This window comes from Staurois parvus, unplaced genomic scaffold, assembly GCF_062004578.1.
Source record: "Staurois parvus isolate SC_StPar_1 unplaced genomic scaffold, SC_StPar_1.0 ptg000471l, whole genome shotgun sequence".
Taxonomy (NCBI): Eukaryota; Metazoa; Chordata; class Amphibia; order Anura; family Ranidae; genus Staurois; species Staurois parvus.
In genome coordinates, this window is record NW_028318267.1 from 2,010,307 (window position 1) to 2,030,000 (window position 19,694).

The window sequence follows — 19,694 nt, forward strand, 5'->3', positions numbered from 1 at the left end:
CCCTCTTCTTTTACAAGTAAAATTTTCTGTTGGGACAGGGTCACTTTAAAGAAAAAAAAAAAATTCTCTCCTTTTCTGCACTAGGAGTTAAAATGATGTAAGCATCCTTCATCCAAAATTAAAATAGTTATAGACTAATGGCTGAGGGGGACAGAGGCATACAACTGGTTTATTCACTTTTCTGGGACCAAAGCAGCCACATTTCAGCTCTTACATAAATGTAATTTGTTAGACACCAACCAATCACATTAAAGCATTCCTTCAACAGATGGTGCAACCATGCATGTTGTGGTGAGAAGGGACTAAAGGAATCAAAAAGCTCTCCAAATGAATCCGTGCATAGCAGCACAAAGGCTTTTTAATTCCTTAGGTCCCGTATAACCCTTCTGTCCAAAAAAAATGCGCTAGCATCAGTGGGTGTACACAATGTCCCATCTTTGGTATTAGGGGAATTATTAGCGCCCCATCCTTCGTGTCAGTGATAATAGTGCTCCATCCTTGGTGTCAGTGGGAGGAATAGTACCCCATTGTTGGTGTCATTGCAGGAATTATTGACCCATAGTGCCCCAAGGAACAGATAAGGGCAAGAAAAAAGTGCCACATTCGGCCCCCAGTTTGGAGACCATTGTCCTACGCCAAAGAAGCCATGGTTTCCACACACACTACACTGATAAAGGTGAAGAAGCCTGAAACTGCTGTATGCAGTTTGGAATATTTGGCTCTATAATACTAATCTTTTTTCATTATACACCAGCTATTTTGGATGTGCATCTTAATGGTGCATAAAAGAATGATGAGAATGGCACCGTCCACTGTCCTAAAATGAGGAATAATCCTTTTTGGGATATGTGATGGAATGAGATGTGTTCTAGAAAGGCTTTATTATGTTATTCTTCAACAGAGAAAGACAAACCTGATGGATCAGAGGTCCACAAGTGAATGGAACGTCTGGTTTGTAATTCACCTGTACCTAATCTGCAGCTAATTCATACCCTTATAGAGGTCATACACACTGAAAATGCTTCACCTAGATTACATACAAATGTAAATAAACTCTATTAATCCCTACAAAAAGTACCACTCTCACCCTAGAAAGTGTGAATAAAATAAAATGTCTTTTTTCAAATAATCCCTCTACCACACTCCCATCATCTACCCTGATACATGAAATAATACAAAATCGTGTATATATAAATGTCCAAAATCGTGTATATATAAATGTCCAAATACAAGTCCATACAAAGTACTCTTCCAAACGTTGAAAACTGATCCACTTCGTTGCTTTTCAATCCAGGATACCTCAAAAAAATATATAAACTAGATATAGTGCATTATCTTTAAACAAAGAAAACACTCGTGACTTTTAAAGTGACTTCTCCTAAGCCCTAAGTGTCACGAGTGTTTTCTTTGTTTAAAGATAATGCACTATATCTAGTTTATATATTTTTTTGAGGTATCCTGGATTGAAAAGCAACGAAGTGGATCAGTTTTCAATATTTGGAAGAGTACTTTGTATGGACTTATATTTGGACATTTATATATACACGATTTTGTATTATTTCACGTATGAGGGTAGATGATGGGAGTGTGGTAGAGGGATTATTTGAAAAAAGACATTATTTTAGATTACATACAAATTGCCATCAAATGATTCATCATGGATTAAAATTTTTGAAAGATGCAACACAAAATGGTATTGTTCCACACTTTGTGATCGGTTGAAAATATTGATCAAAAAATATGATCAGTTATAATGATAAAAATGATCATTTGAAACATATCGTTTAATCTGTCAATTCTTCATCCAAATTCTTCCAACTGATGCTGCAGAATCAAATTTAAACAATAGCTTGAATGGTGGGTCTCTGGTATGCGATGTTTATTTGATTCAGTCACATTAGTTGTATTCATGGATCCACTGAATGATATCAGTACTAGAGATGTGTTTGGTCATGTTCAAATTCTCTTCCAAACCCAAGTGGCCATGGCCAAGGCCAAGCCCACAAAGAGTCCACCATGTGTAATGGGTCAAGCCTATGCATCCGAGGCATTTCCCACCCCAAAGTCGCACATATGTATGCCCATCGTATATGTTCGGCTGCATGGCAGGGAATGTCCCCACTGCAGATAACTGGTCCATTACAGATGACAAATTAGTGGTGGGCTCTGTCACATGGCCTTGGAAGAACATCCAAACATGATGGAGGTCATCATCAGTACATGTGTAACCTTGAATGTAACAAATCCAGAAGTTTGACCGATTTGACAGTTTTGTTTGTACCCACAGATTACTGAGAACTGGAGGACTCTAGAAGAGCGTTGTCTCGTCTGTATATAACTTGTGACCAGCTTCGACTGCCCAGAATGAGATATTCAAGATTTACCTTCATTTCCTCTGCATCCTGTAGTCTAGTTAAATGTTCCTTCTCTTTGTCCTTAAAGGAGACTTCATGCATTCTCTCTGTGAAGAAGTAAATTTGACTCATTACAGTATGAAAACTTTTTTCTGGTTTGAGTTGGTAAAATCTTATCTCATTAAGCAACCTGCAGGAGATGGCAAAACTGTTAACCCTCCTCAGTAACTTCCACCTATGTCGGTATCCATTGGAAGACTGCAGAGTTTTAGTGATCCATGGGAAATGAATTATTAGTCAACTTCATTTTTACTCTCTACATCCACCAATACCTGAAGGGAGGAGCATTAGTTGACCTGATCCCAGATCATCTACTACACCAAGGGTCTACAAAAAACCACCAAAGAGGTTCTAGCACAGCTATCAATGGCAATATACATCTTCTCTATCTCTCCATCTCTACATATCTCTCTCCTGCTCTCAAACCACATAATTTCAAGGCGTGTACCCCAACCCACTCCACCCCTTCACCCCCCCCCCCCCAATAAGTTGCAGGCTGGGGAAAAAAAAAAAAAGTCATGGCAAGCTGGATGTGACCTGTGGGCGGCACTTTAGAGACCCCCTGAACTACATTATTGACCCTAGCATAACCCCAAAACCTTCTAATCAAACGGTTACCTTGAGCATGCAGTTTTGCCAGCTCCTCATTCAGAGAATCCTGGGTTTCTTCAAGCTGCCTGCGCCGCTGTTCCATGTTCTGCATGTAGTCAGTCAATGACTTGATCTTTGCTTCATGCTGAAATAAGCCAAAAACTACAATGAATGACTATTACTATACGCTTAAAAGTACATGCAATACACTCGAGATCCCTGCGTGCAGCCGAAGTATAACTCAGTGGAAGAAAAGCTTAGGTTTAACCATCTTTTAAATTGTCTCCCCCATCTCCTACCTATCCTTCTAAACCTGTATAACACCAAAAAATTGAGTTCTGTGTACTTACCGCTCCTGTGGAAGAAAAGCTTAGCTTTAACCATCTTTTAAAATGGTCTCCATCATCTCCTACCTATCCTGCTAAACATTTAAAAAAAAAAAAAAAAAAAAAGCAGTTCTGTGTACTTACCCCTCTTGTTCAGTCACATGATCCTGTAGCTCTCCCTTAAAGAGAACTCAACAGCAGGGAATTCTGGGAGTCATCCATTGTATTCCAATGCCCAAGTGTTGTCAATGCTGCCGCCTCTTCCCTGCAGTAGTCACTTACTGACACAGGGAAGGTGGAGCTACAGGATCACATGACTGGACCGGGGCAGAATATAGGCAGGTACACACACCTGTTTTTATAAATGTTAGCCAGAAAAGATAGAGAAAGGGAATTTTTTTTTGAAGATCTGTTAGACTTGGGCTTCTCTTCCAATTTAAATTTCAGGCCTATATTGTTTAATACACCCAACATGAATAGAATTATTAAATTACAAAGTTCTCTCCAAACCAACACAGAAATACATATCAAATCTTCCATATATGAAAGATACCCACATTATTTTAGACAAAGCAGAGAATGAAAAAAAAAAAAACTTTTTAAAACCATCTACAGGGCCCTGCACCCAACAAATAATAGTACAACCTTTGCTTTTAACGGCTATGGCGGTCTCCAGTATATAGAACAAGCGCAAGGTTCCTACTATCTGCAATAAATAACCATAATCTAGAAGATTAGACAACTGCCTCCACATCTATAGCTTCTGACCTGTGAGCTGAGCAGCTGGCAGGCGGCAAGCTCCTTCTCGGTTGCGTTAATCTTGCGGTTTGCCTCGATCTGTGCGGTTTCCAGCTGTTTGCTGCGATTGACCAGAGACTTGACCTCGGATTTCATCTTACTAATATACAGACGAGCCATTGTGAACTCCTCCTCGATCACACCATTCACATCTGCCAGCTGCACATATGCATACAGAGAAATTATATCAAATTTAAAAATATAAATCTTCATTTATAGATATATACACACACACACACACACACACACACACACACACACACACACATATATACATACATATATACACACACATATATATACACACATATATATACTCAATACACTAAGAACCATGACTAAAGGCCCAGTGTGCATGAGGCCTAACAAGGTAAATTGAAGCATGAGACTCGGGCTTGTAGGTGTGGGTGGAAGGCACAGGTACACCATCCAGCTGTGCTGTCAGCAACCTGCTCTATGAGAGGCTGAAAGCTGCTGCAGCTGGACAGTGCACCAAGTGGTACCAATGTTTAGGACCATGTTCCCTGGTATCTCCTGCAATGGGACTAAAGCCCCAGTGTGCATTAAGCCTAAAATGTGGTTACTGCAGGCAACGCAAATGCTTCTTTCAATTAAGGCCTGCTTAAAATGCCCATTTTAAGACACTATTCTAGTGCAAGATTTTATTATCTTTTTTCAGCCAATGCAAAGAATACATAAAAACGCCAGGAAAGGGAAGAGTGGAGAGGCTGAGAGTGGTCAGTGCACAGACAGTATAGACTTGCAAGGGGGGATAAAACAAGAAAAGGATAAACTGGGCAGCACAGTGGTCAAGTGGTTAGCACTTCTGCCTGGCAGTACTAGGGTCATTTGTTTGAATCCCAGCCACAGTCCTACCTGCATGGTGTTTGCATGTTCTCACTGTGGCCTGTGTGGGTTTCCTCCCACATGCCAAAGACATACTGGTAGGTTAACTAGCTAAATTGGCCTTAGTATGTGTATGTGAGTTATGGACCTCAGATTGTACACTCCTTGAGGGTTAGGGACTGATGTGAATGTACAACATATGTACATAAAGCGCTGCATAAATTGAAGGCGCTATACAAGTGCCTGTAATAAATAAAAAAAAAACTCATGCAGATCAGGCTGTGCAAGCAAGAGTCTTCTACAGAAGACAAAAAAATGGAAAAAAAACCCCAAAAAAACAAAAACACACACCTTTGATCTACATATGCATGAAATAGTAAATACATCATTATAACAATACATATTGTAACAATACATCATTATATAATAGCACTTGCAGAGCTTCTACAAGTGGTATTCTATACAGGAGTAGCTGCATTTTGACAGCCCCTGATGATGACTCCTATTTAACACATGGCAATCTAGAGCTGTCATTTTGACAGCTGTAATAGCAGGAGGAGTTTTGTTTAAGTTTTTAAGATGTTATTTCCTAGGTTTAATATTCTAAAGTGGGTAATTTTCAACTTTGGCTGGAGTGTACCTTCAAGCTTATGCCCCAGGAACATACCATCACATATAGCTGTAAAAAAACACTACGAAATCTTACTGTTTTCACATCATTTGTGCCAATAATGCCTCCAATCTCGCCCAGGTCCTTCAGCAACAGGTTGAGAATCTCTGTGGCTCTCTTCTTCTGGTGGCTGCTGTGTTCCTGCAGTTGATGAAGTTCCCGTTGTGTTGCAATCAAGCTGGTCTGTAAAAATTAGATTCAAGTTGAGAGGTGTATTGTGATGCGGATAGTCACGTGTTAAACAGGTACTTGTATGTGAAGTCTTACCCCTGGTGCACATATCCGCGTTCCTGCGGGCAACATTTTGCGCGGGCAAGAGAGCCCATTCGTTTGGATGCAATCCCGTCCCCCGGGACACGCAGGGAAGAAGTCCCTGCACTTCTTTGGAAACCACAGCCCGCGCGGGAACCTCGATTCCCAGTGCGGTTGCGATTTCCAGTGCGGGCAGCATGCCATTAAAATTAAATGGCACCCACCCGCGGGTCCGCATTCTTCTGTGTGGGTGGTCCGGCTGCACGGATTTTGGTGCGGATCCGCAACGGCACCACCCGCACATATGTAAACCTAGCCTTAGAGGGTTATTAAGAAAGGACCTACAGTTTGTTTACCTTTAAGTCAATCTACAGGTGAAAGATACAGCCCAATATGTAGTTAGTAAATATATAGGAGCAGCAATATCATTTTATTACATATGCAGACTTTGATTTTCTCATCTCACTATGTATTCACTAGGAAGGCCTGTCTGACTGAATACAATAGATTCTGCAATCTCTGATGGCATCAAAAAACCACAATCCTTTTGGTAGCCAGAGACGGTTATCCAGGCTGGTTAGGTTTTAGGCTCCTAGGTTTGAGATAAGTAAGGCTTGGGACTGTAGAAAAAGGACTAAGGCCAGTAAGCAGATGGGCACTGTAAACAGATGGTTTCTGCATTCGCATTTTTTTCTGCAAACATTACAACTACAATAGTTTAGACCTCTGAAACACGGAAACTATTTTAATGCATTCAACAAATAAGACCAACAAATCTGGATCAATACATTTATACCAATGTCTTCTTCCTTTTCTTTCTAGTACATTACTACAAACCCCAGTTAATATTCCTGTACATTAGAAATCTGTGAATATATACAAACAATCCACTCAACCAGGACTCCAATAATGCTAAAAGATCCAGTTAGTCTCGCCTCCACCATTCTTTGAGAAACAAAACTCCCAGAACTGAAAAAAAGTTTTACGTTTCAATACAAATAATGTCAAAAAACATGCTTTTTTTAAGTTTAGCAACACGACCCAAATAATATAAGGGCTTCTGTAGATGAAAAAAAAATCCCTTTTCTATTGAACTTGATGCTGAGACAACACAAGGAAGCGCTTCACCTAAAACTCAAGCATATCGGAACAGGACCTACTGTGGCCAAAGCAACACAATATGCAAAGCAGCTTCTGAACTGCCATCTACAACTCTACCGAAGTCAATGGGAATTTGATGACCTGCAATTGATGTGAGTTCTAATGCATGTAAAACATAGGAAAACCGTGCCTGAACTCATTTATGATGATTATTTCATGTACATTTTTGTAGGCCAAGCTAATTTGTAAAACAGGTTGTCAGCTGTAGGGTCAGGCATTATTGCAGGGAGTTCTTACTTGAAATTAGGCAAAAAAAAAAAAAATGAGTCACACTCCAATTAGCTCTTCTTGCAGTATTTCTAATAATCAGTGAGTTGACTACATACAGTGAGGTCTCCAAACCAAAACCAACCTTCCTTGATGTGTTTCGCCACTCCTGTCTTGCTCACAAGGAAAGGGGAAATCAAGAATGGCGAAGCGCGTCAAGGAAGGTTGTTTTCTTCTTGTTGGAGACATCACTGTCTGCAGCCAACTCACTGATAAAAAATAGAGCAGGAAGAGCTAATTGGAGGGCAGCAGATTTTTTTCATATTTTCAAGGAGGCAAACTGATGGCTGGCACCCAGGTCGTCCATGTGCAGGAGAAACTTGTCTTGAGCTGAGCTGTGGATCAGAGGGAGATCCTACTCTTATAGTATCCAAGATGTATACAAAGCCTGGAGCCCACCATTCCCCATCTAGAATTAAATATCACTTCAGTTTGTTATCCACTAGTCACCTTTAGATTAGTTCAAAATACCACCAAACAATGGTGGTCTTCCAAACCAACCATTGGAGATTGGTGGTATTTCAGACCAATCTCCAATGTTCTTTAGCTTTAAGTAAGCTTGTGAGTAGACCTGCAAGTATAGGTTGTAGACCGACAATATATACAGAAAAACACCCAAAAGCAGTCAGACATTCAAGACAAAATTCCAATGTCTCAGTACACCATCCTATGAATAGAAAACCCTTCCCCTTACGTAGCCCCGTCCTTGAGGTAATCTACAGCTCCCCAGCTACCAAAGACTCTTATGACTTCCCAGAATAAGGACAAGGATAAAACACGCATAACTAAAGCACATCATAAAGGAAGATTAAACGGTTTAATATACCAACACATCTCTTGAACATATCACATGACAATGTTCTGAGCGGAGCTGCAATACATCCAGAAGCCTGGGGCCCACCAATCCCCATCTGGAATTTAAATATCACTTCAGTTCATTAACTGCTGGTCGCCTTTAGATTAGCTTGGAAAACCACCAAACAATTGTGCTCTGGGAGAAAGTCAAGTGGCTATGTCCAATATTCCAGGCCAATCTCCAAGGTTCCTTAGCTTTAAGTATATCTGTGAGTAGACCTTGAGCAGAGCTGCAAGTAGTTTGTAGACCAACAAACCATGTAGAGAAAAAACCCCACAGCAGTCAGACACGCAAGACAAAATTCCAATGTCTCCATACACCATCCTATGAATAAAAAACCCTTCCCTTCAACTAGCCCTGTCCTTGAAGTAATCTACAGCTCCTCAGCTACCAGAGACTCTTATGACTTCTCAGAGTAAGGACAAGGATAAAACACGCACAACTAAAGCACATCATAAAGGAAGATTAAATGGTTTATTATACCAACGCATCTCTTGAACATATCACATAATGTTCTGAGCAGAGCTGTAATACATCCAGATAACAGAAGGCTTGTTATAAATGGAAAAACATCTTAATAGAGGCTGCAAAGCAGATAAGAAAAACCCAATTTATCATCGGAGACCATTCTCTTTCATACAAGTCACATTGCTGACCCTTTAATAAACCTTTAGGCTTGCGTCAGCAGTTCCCAACTGACAAATTTTTATTCAATCAGGAAAATGAAATGACACAGATAGCACAGATATGAAAAATGTTGAAAATGGCTGGTGGTGTGACCTGCATCCCTATACTAGATGCAGCGACAGGTGTAACTTTTCAGTGCCATTGAACAGTGCTGGTACACTGGATCAGATTGTTACTTTTAGCCCTGTGACATCATGGTCATATTTGCAGTGTTTGTCGGTTTCAGTTTGATTTTTAGCAAGTCCCCTGGGGCTGTCATGTTCATCCACCTATTTCACCAGTTGCCGAGCCACTGCTGTGAAACACACAAGTGCCAGGACAATGGATGTACTTAATCCAGCCATACACAGATTAAAATTTGTCTGGTATGGGCACCCCGGCTGTACAGAAGTTGATCTATTGATCAACTTCTGTACAACCATCCGGCCAGGTTATTTCTGAATGATCAGTTCCACCAGCTATAGCTGGCAACACTAGGTGTTCTGGCAACGGGGAAGGCTACTTGCCATGAGAACACAATAGCACAGTGGATGAGATTCCCCTATCCTCCTGGAATGTAAGGAGGGAATAAAACCCATCTTTTGTCTGAAAAAAAAAAAAAAAATGTATAAATGTATGGCCTGCCTAAACCCTGGTACAAACAGTCCGAATGTCAGCTGTCTGGCTTCTGCCGACGGGGCATGCTAGAAAAACATCTATCGATTGGCAACTGGTGCGTTCTGGTGAGTCCCTCAAGTTTTTTTTTTTTTGATCAGCCCACATGTACGTGCAGTTACTGGTTCTGGGTTAGCACCTCATTAAGTAGCGAAAAGGAGGACAGCTCTGGAATTTGCACCAAGAATTATGACACCCATATTTGTACCCCGATAGGTTCCCATTTAAGACAATGATATTACTCTGTCTAATGCTGGCCAGAAAATTGAAACTTCAGATTTTAAAACTGCAATGCAAACAGGCAAACACAAAAATAAATATTCTTATTTTTGGAACTTAAAATCCAAAAAAACAAAAACAAAAAAACAAACCATTGAGCAGGCAGGCACTTCTTTAGAATACACACAGCTATTCATGTGCAGTTCCGTGTATATTCACGGAACACCTCGATGCCAGAATGCCTGCAGTGCAACAAGCTCCCTGCACAAAACGTCAGAACCCCATATATGTGCGGTGGCTGGGTATTTAATATGTATTACATGGCTGGCAAGAGGCTTGGAAGAGGCTCTAGCTTCACATTCCATCTTACACAGTTGTACAAGCCTCTACACCCCCCTAAAACGGCTTACTCTTCTCACAATGTGCATTAAAAGCTGCAGCAAGATAGACAGAGCCCACCTTATTGCCTGGCTGGAAGATGTCCAGCATCATCAAGCTCTCTTTCATCTCCAGCCTGATTGTCGCTGGCCTGTCCCTTTCATTCATTGGGTTTGAGTTCTTTCAATCATAGAGGCTCATCACATGAGGGCAATACCCAAGGCAGTCTGCATACCAATGCCCACTCCTTCACACTGACATCAATCTATCAAGGCATTTTGATATTTGCAAATTCCGCCCAAGCAGAGCCCACTGCTTGCATCATTGCTGAGGGCTCTTGAGAGGAAGACTAGGGTAGTGTACTGTGACATATTTAGGAGTCCATCTACAGCACCCTGCTGGCCCCTCTCAACACTGGGTCATTTTATTTCAAATTTCATTAGCATGTTGATCAAAAGGGGGAGGGAGGAAGCAGGAAAGACACATTTATATCTCATTTTCTATTATATACAAGTAGGGAAGGATAAAAGTAGGGATGGGATAAAAGTAGGGAAGGGATAAAAGTAGGGAAGGGATAAAAGTAGGGAAGGGATAAAAGTAGGGAAGGGATAAAAGTAGGGAAGGGATAAAAGTAGGGAAGGGATAAAAGTAGGGAAGGGATAAAAGTAGGGAAGGGATAAAAGTAGGGAAGGAATAAAAGTAGGGAAGGAATAAAAGTAGGGAAGGAATAAAAGTAGGGAAGGAATAAAAGTAGGGAAGGAATAAAAGTAGGGAAGGAATAAAAGTAGGGAAGGATAAAGTAGGGAAGGATAAAGTAGGGAAGGATAAAGTAGGGAAGGATAAAGTAGGGAAGGATAAAGTAGGGAAGGATAAAGTAGGGAAGGATAAAGTAGGGAAGGATAAAGTAGGGAAGGATAAAGTAGGGAAGGATAAAGTAGGGAAGGATAAAGTAGGGAAGGATAAAGTAGGGAAGGGTCAACCCCCCCCCGTCATTCTATTTTTTGCTGTTTGTGTCCTGCTTGCGAGATTCTTTCACTTCCTATTGTGGAGATGCAAAAGAAAGTGAAAGGGTAATCCTCTTAGTTGTCAGAAGATTTCTCACCGGTTGTGCTGGTGACTCAAAATTGTTGGATTTCCCATCATTTTCTTAGTCAGTGGCAATGGTCACCAGGACAAGTAGGGTGATGTTCCCCAGCGGTTTTTGTATTGAAAAAAAAAAGTAATTTGGCTATAAATATGCTTTAACCACTTCCCGACCGTAGGAAGTCCATGGACGTCCTTAGGGTGAAGTGGTTCTACTGGGATGATGCCTGAAGCTACAAGCATTATCCTGGTATAAATAATTGCAGCCAGCGACTCCCTGTAAACAAGCAATAATTTGGCAGAACAGCCACACGATCACTTCTGCGGATGGCAGAAGGGGGTATTATATTGTGCTTGTATGCAATAAAGTGAATGAAAGTGTATTTCTCAAAAAATTGCATTTGAAAAACCGCTGTCACAAAAATTACACCCAACACTTTTTTCTATAGGGCCTCTGCCAAATTTTTTTTTTTTTTTTACACGTACACGTGTAACTCAGTTTACAAATGCCTCGGTTAACGTAACTGCCGGTTTATGAATGAAAATCCATTGAAAATAATGCCTCAGTTTACAAATTTATTTCGTAATACAAAATGTATGTTGGTGCCGATTTTTAAATGCAATTGCCAGATTTATTTTTTTCTTCACTATATCTCACAGAATTCGCTGTCACTTTCCCCAGAGCTAAAGGAAATTTTGTCTTTTAACTCGGGGAAATAAACTAAAAAGGAAACTTTTTCTTTAGATGGGGGGACAGTGACAGCTTATTCGCTGAGCTATAGTGAAGGTAGAAAAAAAAAAAAAAAAGGAGGAATTCTATTTAAAAACCGGCACTAACCTATAGTGATGGCACCTTTTTTTTTTTTTTTTTTTAAATTTAAAAACTTTTTTCTGACCTCCCGATCGGATTGGTTTTCAATGCATTCCTATGGGAAACCGCATTTCGGTTTAAGAATGTTTCAAAATACGAAACATCCCGGAGAATGCATTAAATTCTTAAACCGAGGTACACCTGTATGTGAGAAGTGTCAGAATTGGCCCTGTACCAAAGTGGTTAAAGAGGAGCTCTGCACAAAGACAGATTAACAACTATTTTAGGAGATAAGATACTTCTACAGATACCCCATTACAACACTCTAATTCTTTACTTTTAGAGCTCCCCAGTTTTGCACACTGGAAGTTCTAACAACCTCCATAATTAGGGAAAGAACATTTCACCAAATAACTTTGAGGCTCCACAATAACAAGCTACCTGGCATGAAAAGCACATGGACACACCAAGTATTAAAAAGTCTAGAAAATAAAAGCTTTTTCAAGATGTCTTACTGTTTTCTGAGTCAGCTCATCGGTCAGCTGCTCGTTGGCTTTGGTCTTGTCCTCCACTTCTTGAGACTTCTGGTCATAATTCACAGCCAGTTCCTCCAGGGCTTGAAGAACCTCCTTCACTTCATCCTTAGCAGCATCATTCTCAATCTGTAGCCGAGTCAGCTCCTCTTGGATTTTCTCATAATCTCGGCGAGTTGATGCCAGGAGCTGAGGGTGGAGGAAGAAACTTGACATTCAGGGACATAGCAATGATAAAGGACTTCTAATTGTTGACAATGGAACTGGCTTCTAGAAAAAAAAATTCTGCTGGCTGTTCCACTAGACGGGCTGGCTCCAGAAATCCATATTACTTTGTCCACCCTTAGTTTACTGGAAACACATCCAGATCCCAACCCTCTACTGGCCACAAACTCCAGTCTATGTGTATACTAGCATGCCAACAGTGGCAACTCCCAAAACCTACTACCTGGACTTCAGGAATTCCATTGTCTATGTAAACAGTCCATTGTTAACTATACTCAGAAGCATTGCAAATCTTACCATGATCCATGGAGAAGCTAGCCCTATACCCAGATAAAACATGCCCCCTCACAACCATGGCATTCTAAGAGGGGTTTTAAATCGATTTAATCTAGTTTTGGATATACATACGATTTAAAGGCCAAGTTCACCTTTGAAAACATGTTCCACCCCTCTTTAGGGTGAAACATGCAACCTGTTCCCAGTCCTGCAGCCTGTCCCCGATTTCCCCCACCTTGTGACAGTGAGCCGAGGGATCTCCTCCCTGCACCCACTGTCACAATTTTTGTGCGGGGCTCCGCTCAAACGGCTGCGTTGTTTATTCAAAGAGTTCTGTAAATGAATGAATGAGCTACAAATACTAACAGGCTTTGCGGCTGATACCTTGTAGTTTTCAATGGATCACCAGGGTGTGAGCAGGTGTGAGCGTGTGTGTGCGTGTACAGCCCCAATTCCAAAAAGGTTTGAAAGTTTAGTTGTAAAATATACTTCCAGCTCTTCCATGTTAGAACAGAGCAACAAAACGGTGGCTGAGTAAGTGGTTTTAACTTTTTTGAGACCTGTTGCAGCCATCAATTTCAAAAATACCTTCTGTTTTTTCTAAGTATCAGTTTAAACATTTGATCGTTTTTTGTTTTTTTTTATTGGGAATAAAATATGGGTTTATGAGATTTGTAAATTATTGCTTTTTTTGTAGATTCTACACAACATCCTAACTTTTTGGAAATGGGCTTGGTCTTCTTGGGGAGTAAATAAGTGATCAGTGTATGAATATACGAGACTTGTTTCTTTTGAATTATGTTACACTGTATACCCTATAACTGTACACACATATTTGTATCTAGTATATTTATGCTGTTTCTTTATCAGCAATCCTCCTCTGAATCCATGAGGAAACAAACTGCAAAATGCGTCCGACCCAACACCACCCTTACCTCAACTTGTTAATTTTTCTATGATGGTTATAGCTGTGCTATCTGCCACAAATTATTTAGTGGATTTGGATTGACTATGAAGATGATATTTTGGGGCCCTGATCTTGCATACGGTTCTCAGGTCTAGTATTTTTATAATTTCAGGGTTCTACTTTTAACAATGCTGTATAATAAAAATATTTCTATTTTTATTATGCAGTTGTGTGAATTATTCCAGAGGATAGTTCTCAAGCACCTTTAAAGTTCCTCATTTCATTTTTTTTTTTTGATCCATGATCATTTTACTGGGATGAGGTGCTGAGGTCAGATACACCCAACCTTCTTATTACAGAATTGGGGTAACTTACCTCATCTTGGTCAAGCATTTGTTGCTTCAACTTCTCAGCCAGCTGACTCTGCTGGTTAATTTCATCATCCTGAAGGAAGAGAAAAAAAAAAAAAAAAAGAAGAAGAAGTGAGAAAAGTCAGAGATGGAATTAGCTTTTATGTAGTCAGCGAGTACAACTGAACTTACATTACATGGAAAAAAAAGGTCTCATTTACTGCATATGACCAGATGATCCAGAGAACCAGGTGTTGTAATATTTCAAAAGTTTTAAAGGAGGACCTACTGTACATACACGACTTTTCCATCATTTACCTTCACTGAAAGCGATAATTATACAAGAGATCAATGTCCAATACTTTTCCTAGAATTCTTGCAATTCTTTATCCAGCATGAGTTACATGACCAAAGCTTGGCTCATTGACTCCTTAACTATTAGCCGCCCGGCCAATGGCTTCGGCATTCCGGGTGCACGCCATTTGGCGTGCTCCCGCACATACGCAGTTTGCGCTAATGCAGAGCCGCGCAGCGGCGCAACCTGTCACCGGCCGTGTACCTCAGACGCGGCCGATGACAGATCTGAGTACCGGCCCCCGTTGCTGGTACCATGTGACCTGCTGTGACCAATCACAGCAGGTCACATGACAGTTGTATACAATGGATGGCTTCATTCATGCCATCCATTGTATACTAGTGCACATGTCATGTGATTAGCTGTGACCAAATCACAGCTAAGCACAAAAAAAACAAAAAAAACCCTGAATGAATCGATTTCATTCAGGTAAATGCTTGCTTATAGCAAAGTAATTCTTTGCTATAAGCAAATTGTGTAAAAAAAAAAAAATACTGAACTTCCCCAAAGTAGTACAATGTTACTATGGTAACATTGTACTACTTTGGTCATAGTAAAATATGAAAAAAAAAAATCTTAAAAAAAATAAAAAAAAAGTATTAAAAAATAAAAATAAAAAAAATATATATTTTTTTTTTCCCCATACTGTCACCAGTCAGTGTCCCTGTTCACCCCCATGTCAATTATATGATGACGCTGTACTGCACTGGTGACCGCATGTAAAAAAAAAAAGTGACATTTTTTTTTTAATTTTTTCATTTTCCGAAAAATTATGACAAAAAAAATACAACTTCAAAAAACTCGCCATGCCTCTTATGAAGTACGTCGGACTGTCTACTCTGCAAAAAGGGGTAATTTGGGGATATCTGTACTATTCTGACATTCTTGGACCTCAAGAAATTAGATTGGCTGTCAGTACTTCAGGATTTATCAATATTCAGATATATACCATAGTTTGGGTTATTTTCACCAAAGACATGTAGCAGAATACATCTTGGCCTAAATTTATGAAGAACAATTATTTATTTGTAAACTTTTATAACAGAAACAAAGAAAAACGTGGTTTTTTTTCAAAATTGTTGGTCTTTTTTTGTTAATTTAGCAAAAAATAAAAACCCCAGCGGTGATTAAATACCACCAAAAGAAAGCTCTAGTTGTGTGAAGAAAAAGATACAATTTTAGTTTGGGTACAATGTTGTATGACCGCGCAATTGTCATTCAAAGTGTGAGCGCTGAAACGTGAAAAATGGCCTGGGCAGGAAGGTGTAAAATTGCCCGGTATTGAATTGGTTAATAGAACTTTAAAAGTTCATCTTTACCAAAATGCAATTCCCATATTTGGTAGAGCAAAATAGTGTGCTAAACCTACCCAGCAACCAGGACTCCCCCTCTGTTTAAAGAATGTAGTGCAAAAACAAAAACATTTTAAATCACCTCCAGCCTGCGATGGCTCGGTCCCGAGTTACTGCAGAGATGGAGCAGCCTTTGGACCAGCACCCCCCAGCGCAATGGGAGGAGCACTGTCCAGTCTTTTCACACTGCACATGTGCAGTGTATACTTTCTCCCTTTAAGTGCTGAGCTCATCTTAAATGACAGGAGGGGAGCACTGCCTGGTAGGTAGGTTTAGCACACTATGCCGCTATACCCATATGGGACAGCATTGTGTGCTTTTTGTAAAAGCGGAATGTTTGTGTATTTTGAGTTTTTATTGCTGTACATACCCTCAGTATTCCCCATCTACAGTTTGTATTTATATATGCATACAGGAGTAGAACGAATGGCAATACCTTCTTTTCCTCCAGTCTCTTATCTCACTGCAAGTCTCAGACTTCACAGGATTTCTGCAGTTTTCGATGATATGAAACAACCACAATAACTCTAGTCTATGAGAGTCTCTATGTTGGAGCATGTGGCAGTATTAGGGGGCAGGTATACTTGGAGGCAGCCCAATCCTCCCTAATAGGGTGGGGACACACCAGAAACCCAGCAAAAGCCGAATGGCTCCCTCCAGGAATACCTGCCCTTAGCTGATCCATCGCTATACATGGAGACTCCCTTACACAAGAGTTAGGACCCCACTACACACAGGAACCTTGACGAGGCAGTGTGACTTCAACATATATTTGCAAACATGCAGCTAAAACATGTTTTTACGCCAAACTGCTTTTTTTTTTTTTTTTGCTGGCTAGCTGGTAAGTATGCTCAGAAATACATTTTGCTTTGCTTGTACTATATGGCACGGTTAAGGTAAAACATTTTATTTTGCATAGTATTGCACAAAACTACAGTGAGAAAGCAAGATAAGGAATGGGACCACCCAATAACTTTTTTCAGCTGCAAGAATGATATTCCAGTTTAGCCAGAAACTACCTATGACAGGCAGATACACTAGTGTGTTCCCCAAGTTGCATAAGAAGCAAGGATGACTGTATCACCATCTAGAACAGGGGTGTCCAAACCTTTGAAACAAAGGGCAAGTTTACTGCCTCTTCAAATTAAGGGGGGCCAGACTGTGGCCAGTGGAAGTAGAAAATAATGTCAATGGGCGGAATAGTGGCCCACCGTTGCTGCCAGCCGGAGCAGTGGCGGCCCACCGTTGCTGCCAGCCGGAGCAGTGGCGGCCCACCGTTGCTGCCAGCCGGAGCAGTGGCGGCCCACCGTTGCTGCCAGCCGGAGCAGTGGCGGCCCACCGTTGCTGCCAGCCGGAGCAGTGGCGGCCCACCGTTGCTGCCAGCCGGAGCAGTGGCGGCCCACCGTTGCTGCCAGCCGGAGCAGTGGCGGCCCACCGTTGCTGCCCGTGGGAGGAATACTGCCTTATCATTGGTGTCGGAGAAAAAAAGGTTCCCCAATCCCCCCCCCCTCCCAAGGGCTAGATAAAGGCAAGCAAAAGGCTGCATCTGGCCTATGGGCCGCAGTTGAGACCACTGAACTAGGACAAATATTTTTGGGTGGATGGATCTTTATTGTGGAGTACATATTCCCAAAGAACACGGCACACATCCAAGGCTCTTTAATAAGACATCTGCATAATTAGAACAATTTAACATCTCATTTAATTAGGGGTTCTGCTAATTACAGTTACAAGTGATCACTACAGATCTAGATGATAGAGATGATAGCACTTTGTTTAATTATTGTACTCTGAAAATCTGCACATAATACACACAAAGAGCAGTAAAACACATAATTATGATGGAGCGCACCATCATTACCACCAATTATAGTGTCAGCAAACCCCCAAAACCTTGAAAATGAATACTGCTAAAAACGTGCTACATATCCAGTAATATTATTACTTTAATAAGTGTTTAGATCGTAAACGCACAGCAAAAACAAACATGAATAAATTGCCCTTCGTTGGCTGGAAGATTGAAAACTTTGCTGGAGGATTGCATATAGGATGAGTGAATCTGCATGCAGAAGTTCCGGTGTGCTTTCTGAAAGAGCACCAAAACCGCGGGACATAATAGAAGTCTATGGGACAGCGCAGCTAACCCGCTTTGACCAAAGTGCAGCCGGCCAGTGCAAAGCCACTCTTCGTTCTACATTCCCCTATAACTCCAATCTGATAAAGTCTCCCAATTTTCACCAAAATGTCAGAGTAATAAGTACTCTCAATTTTGCTGCAGGCACTCCCTGAGTTACGAACATCCGAGTTACGAACGACTCGTACTTGCGAATGGAGGGAGAAGTAGTGAGGAAATCTACCCCTAGGAAAGGAAAATCACTCCTGTAAGTTATCATGGGAAAAAGGTGTCTCCACTGAAGGTTCATCACCAATCCTTGTTTCCACGACAACCCCAAATTTTAAAAATCCAATTCTCACAGGGACAGAAAATGAGGTGAAATCTTCTGAACAGAACAGAGAGCACAACAAACACTACAGGGGTGTTAAACCTTCACTATGCTATCCAAAAAAACTGAAAATTTTTTTGTTTGGAGATGCATTTAAAGAAATGTACCTGTTCCAATTTACATACAAATTCAACTTGAGAACAAACCCTTCAGAGCTTTTTATTTGTAACCCAGGGACTGCCTGCACTGAAGAGATCTCAGCACCCTGAAGGACACGGACACTTGCTGTATTCAGCCACCCAACTTTGTCTAGATTTCACCCTTCTCCCCCCAGTGTTCCCCACAATCCCCTGCTACAGATCTGAGAGAAAAGCCGTTTCTGGTCTGTTACCCTCCACAGCCAGCATTGTAGCAAAGATAAATAAATCAAATTGTTAAGTCGCTCACACCATGCACATACCCATACAAAATGTGTAACATGTCATTAAATATCAACCAAAACCAATATAGGGTTTGGTTCCAACTGATGAAGCCACGTGACCCTGTGGCGTAACGCGTAGGGGAGGGGCTTTGACGTCACGCCACTCGGAGGAAAGGCGGAGAGCGTGGTACAGCTGGCTGGGGATTAGCAAATGAGAGTTCCATATCGATAGCAGTACTCTTTGGGAGATACTTTGTACAAAGCGTTAATATACATTTTACATGTGAGTGGAATACTGGATATTTTTTATTTAATAAATATTTTGCAAGGATAAAGCACTATGTTTTGGTCGTTTTTGGCATTAATCTAAAAGAGGAGGATAACTAGGACAGTGAAGGAGACTTATTATACATCCTGGTCATCCCACAGCTTACAAAGCCATCCACAACACTGCCCCTAGCTACATCACCAACCTCATCCACAGATACTGCCCAAATCGCCCACTCCACTCCTCCCATGATATCCTTCTCTCTAGCTGTCTCATCACCCCCTCCCACACTTGCCTCCAGGACTTCTCCAGAGCCTCTCCCATCCTCTGGAACTCCCTACCACAGCAAGTCCGGTCAGCCCCCACCCTGTCTGCCTTTAGGCGATCTTTGAAAACTCACTTCTTCAGGGAAGCCTACCCAACCTCCACCAAAGAACTGTACTTGAATCACCTCCGCTAGATCATCCTCCGCAGATATCACCTTTTGTATCACCTCCCCCTTCCTTTAGATTGTAAGCTCCACGAGCCGGGCCCTCCTATTCCTTCTGTA

The 19,694-nt window shown here is 41.1% G+C and overlaps 1 protein-coding gene across 1 annotated transcript in view; it reads right to left on the minus strand.

The window, feature by feature from the left end:
• The window catches only part of KIF5C (kinesin family member 5C), a 107,473-nt gene that overhangs the window by 27,571 nt on the left and 60,208 nt on the right, over nucleotides 1–19,694 (minus strand). Inside the window, exons 13-18 of the mRNA XM_089689371.1 lie at nucleotides 14,330–14,398; nucleotides 12,529–12,735; nucleotides 5,682–5,828; nucleotides 4,100–4,288; nucleotides 3,033–3,150; nucleotides 2,385–2,461 (exon numbers count right to left, since the gene is read on the minus strand). Of these exons, the coding sequence (XP_089545497.1) occupies nucleotides 2,385–2,461; nucleotides 3,033–3,150; nucleotides 4,100–4,288; nucleotides 5,682–5,828; nucleotides 12,529–12,735; nucleotides 14,330–14,398 (807 nt within the window). The remainder of the gene's footprint in view (nucleotides 1–2,384; nucleotides 2,462–3,032; nucleotides 3,151–4,099; nucleotides 4,289–5,681; nucleotides 5,829–12,528; nucleotides 12,736–14,329; nucleotides 14,399–19,694) is intronic.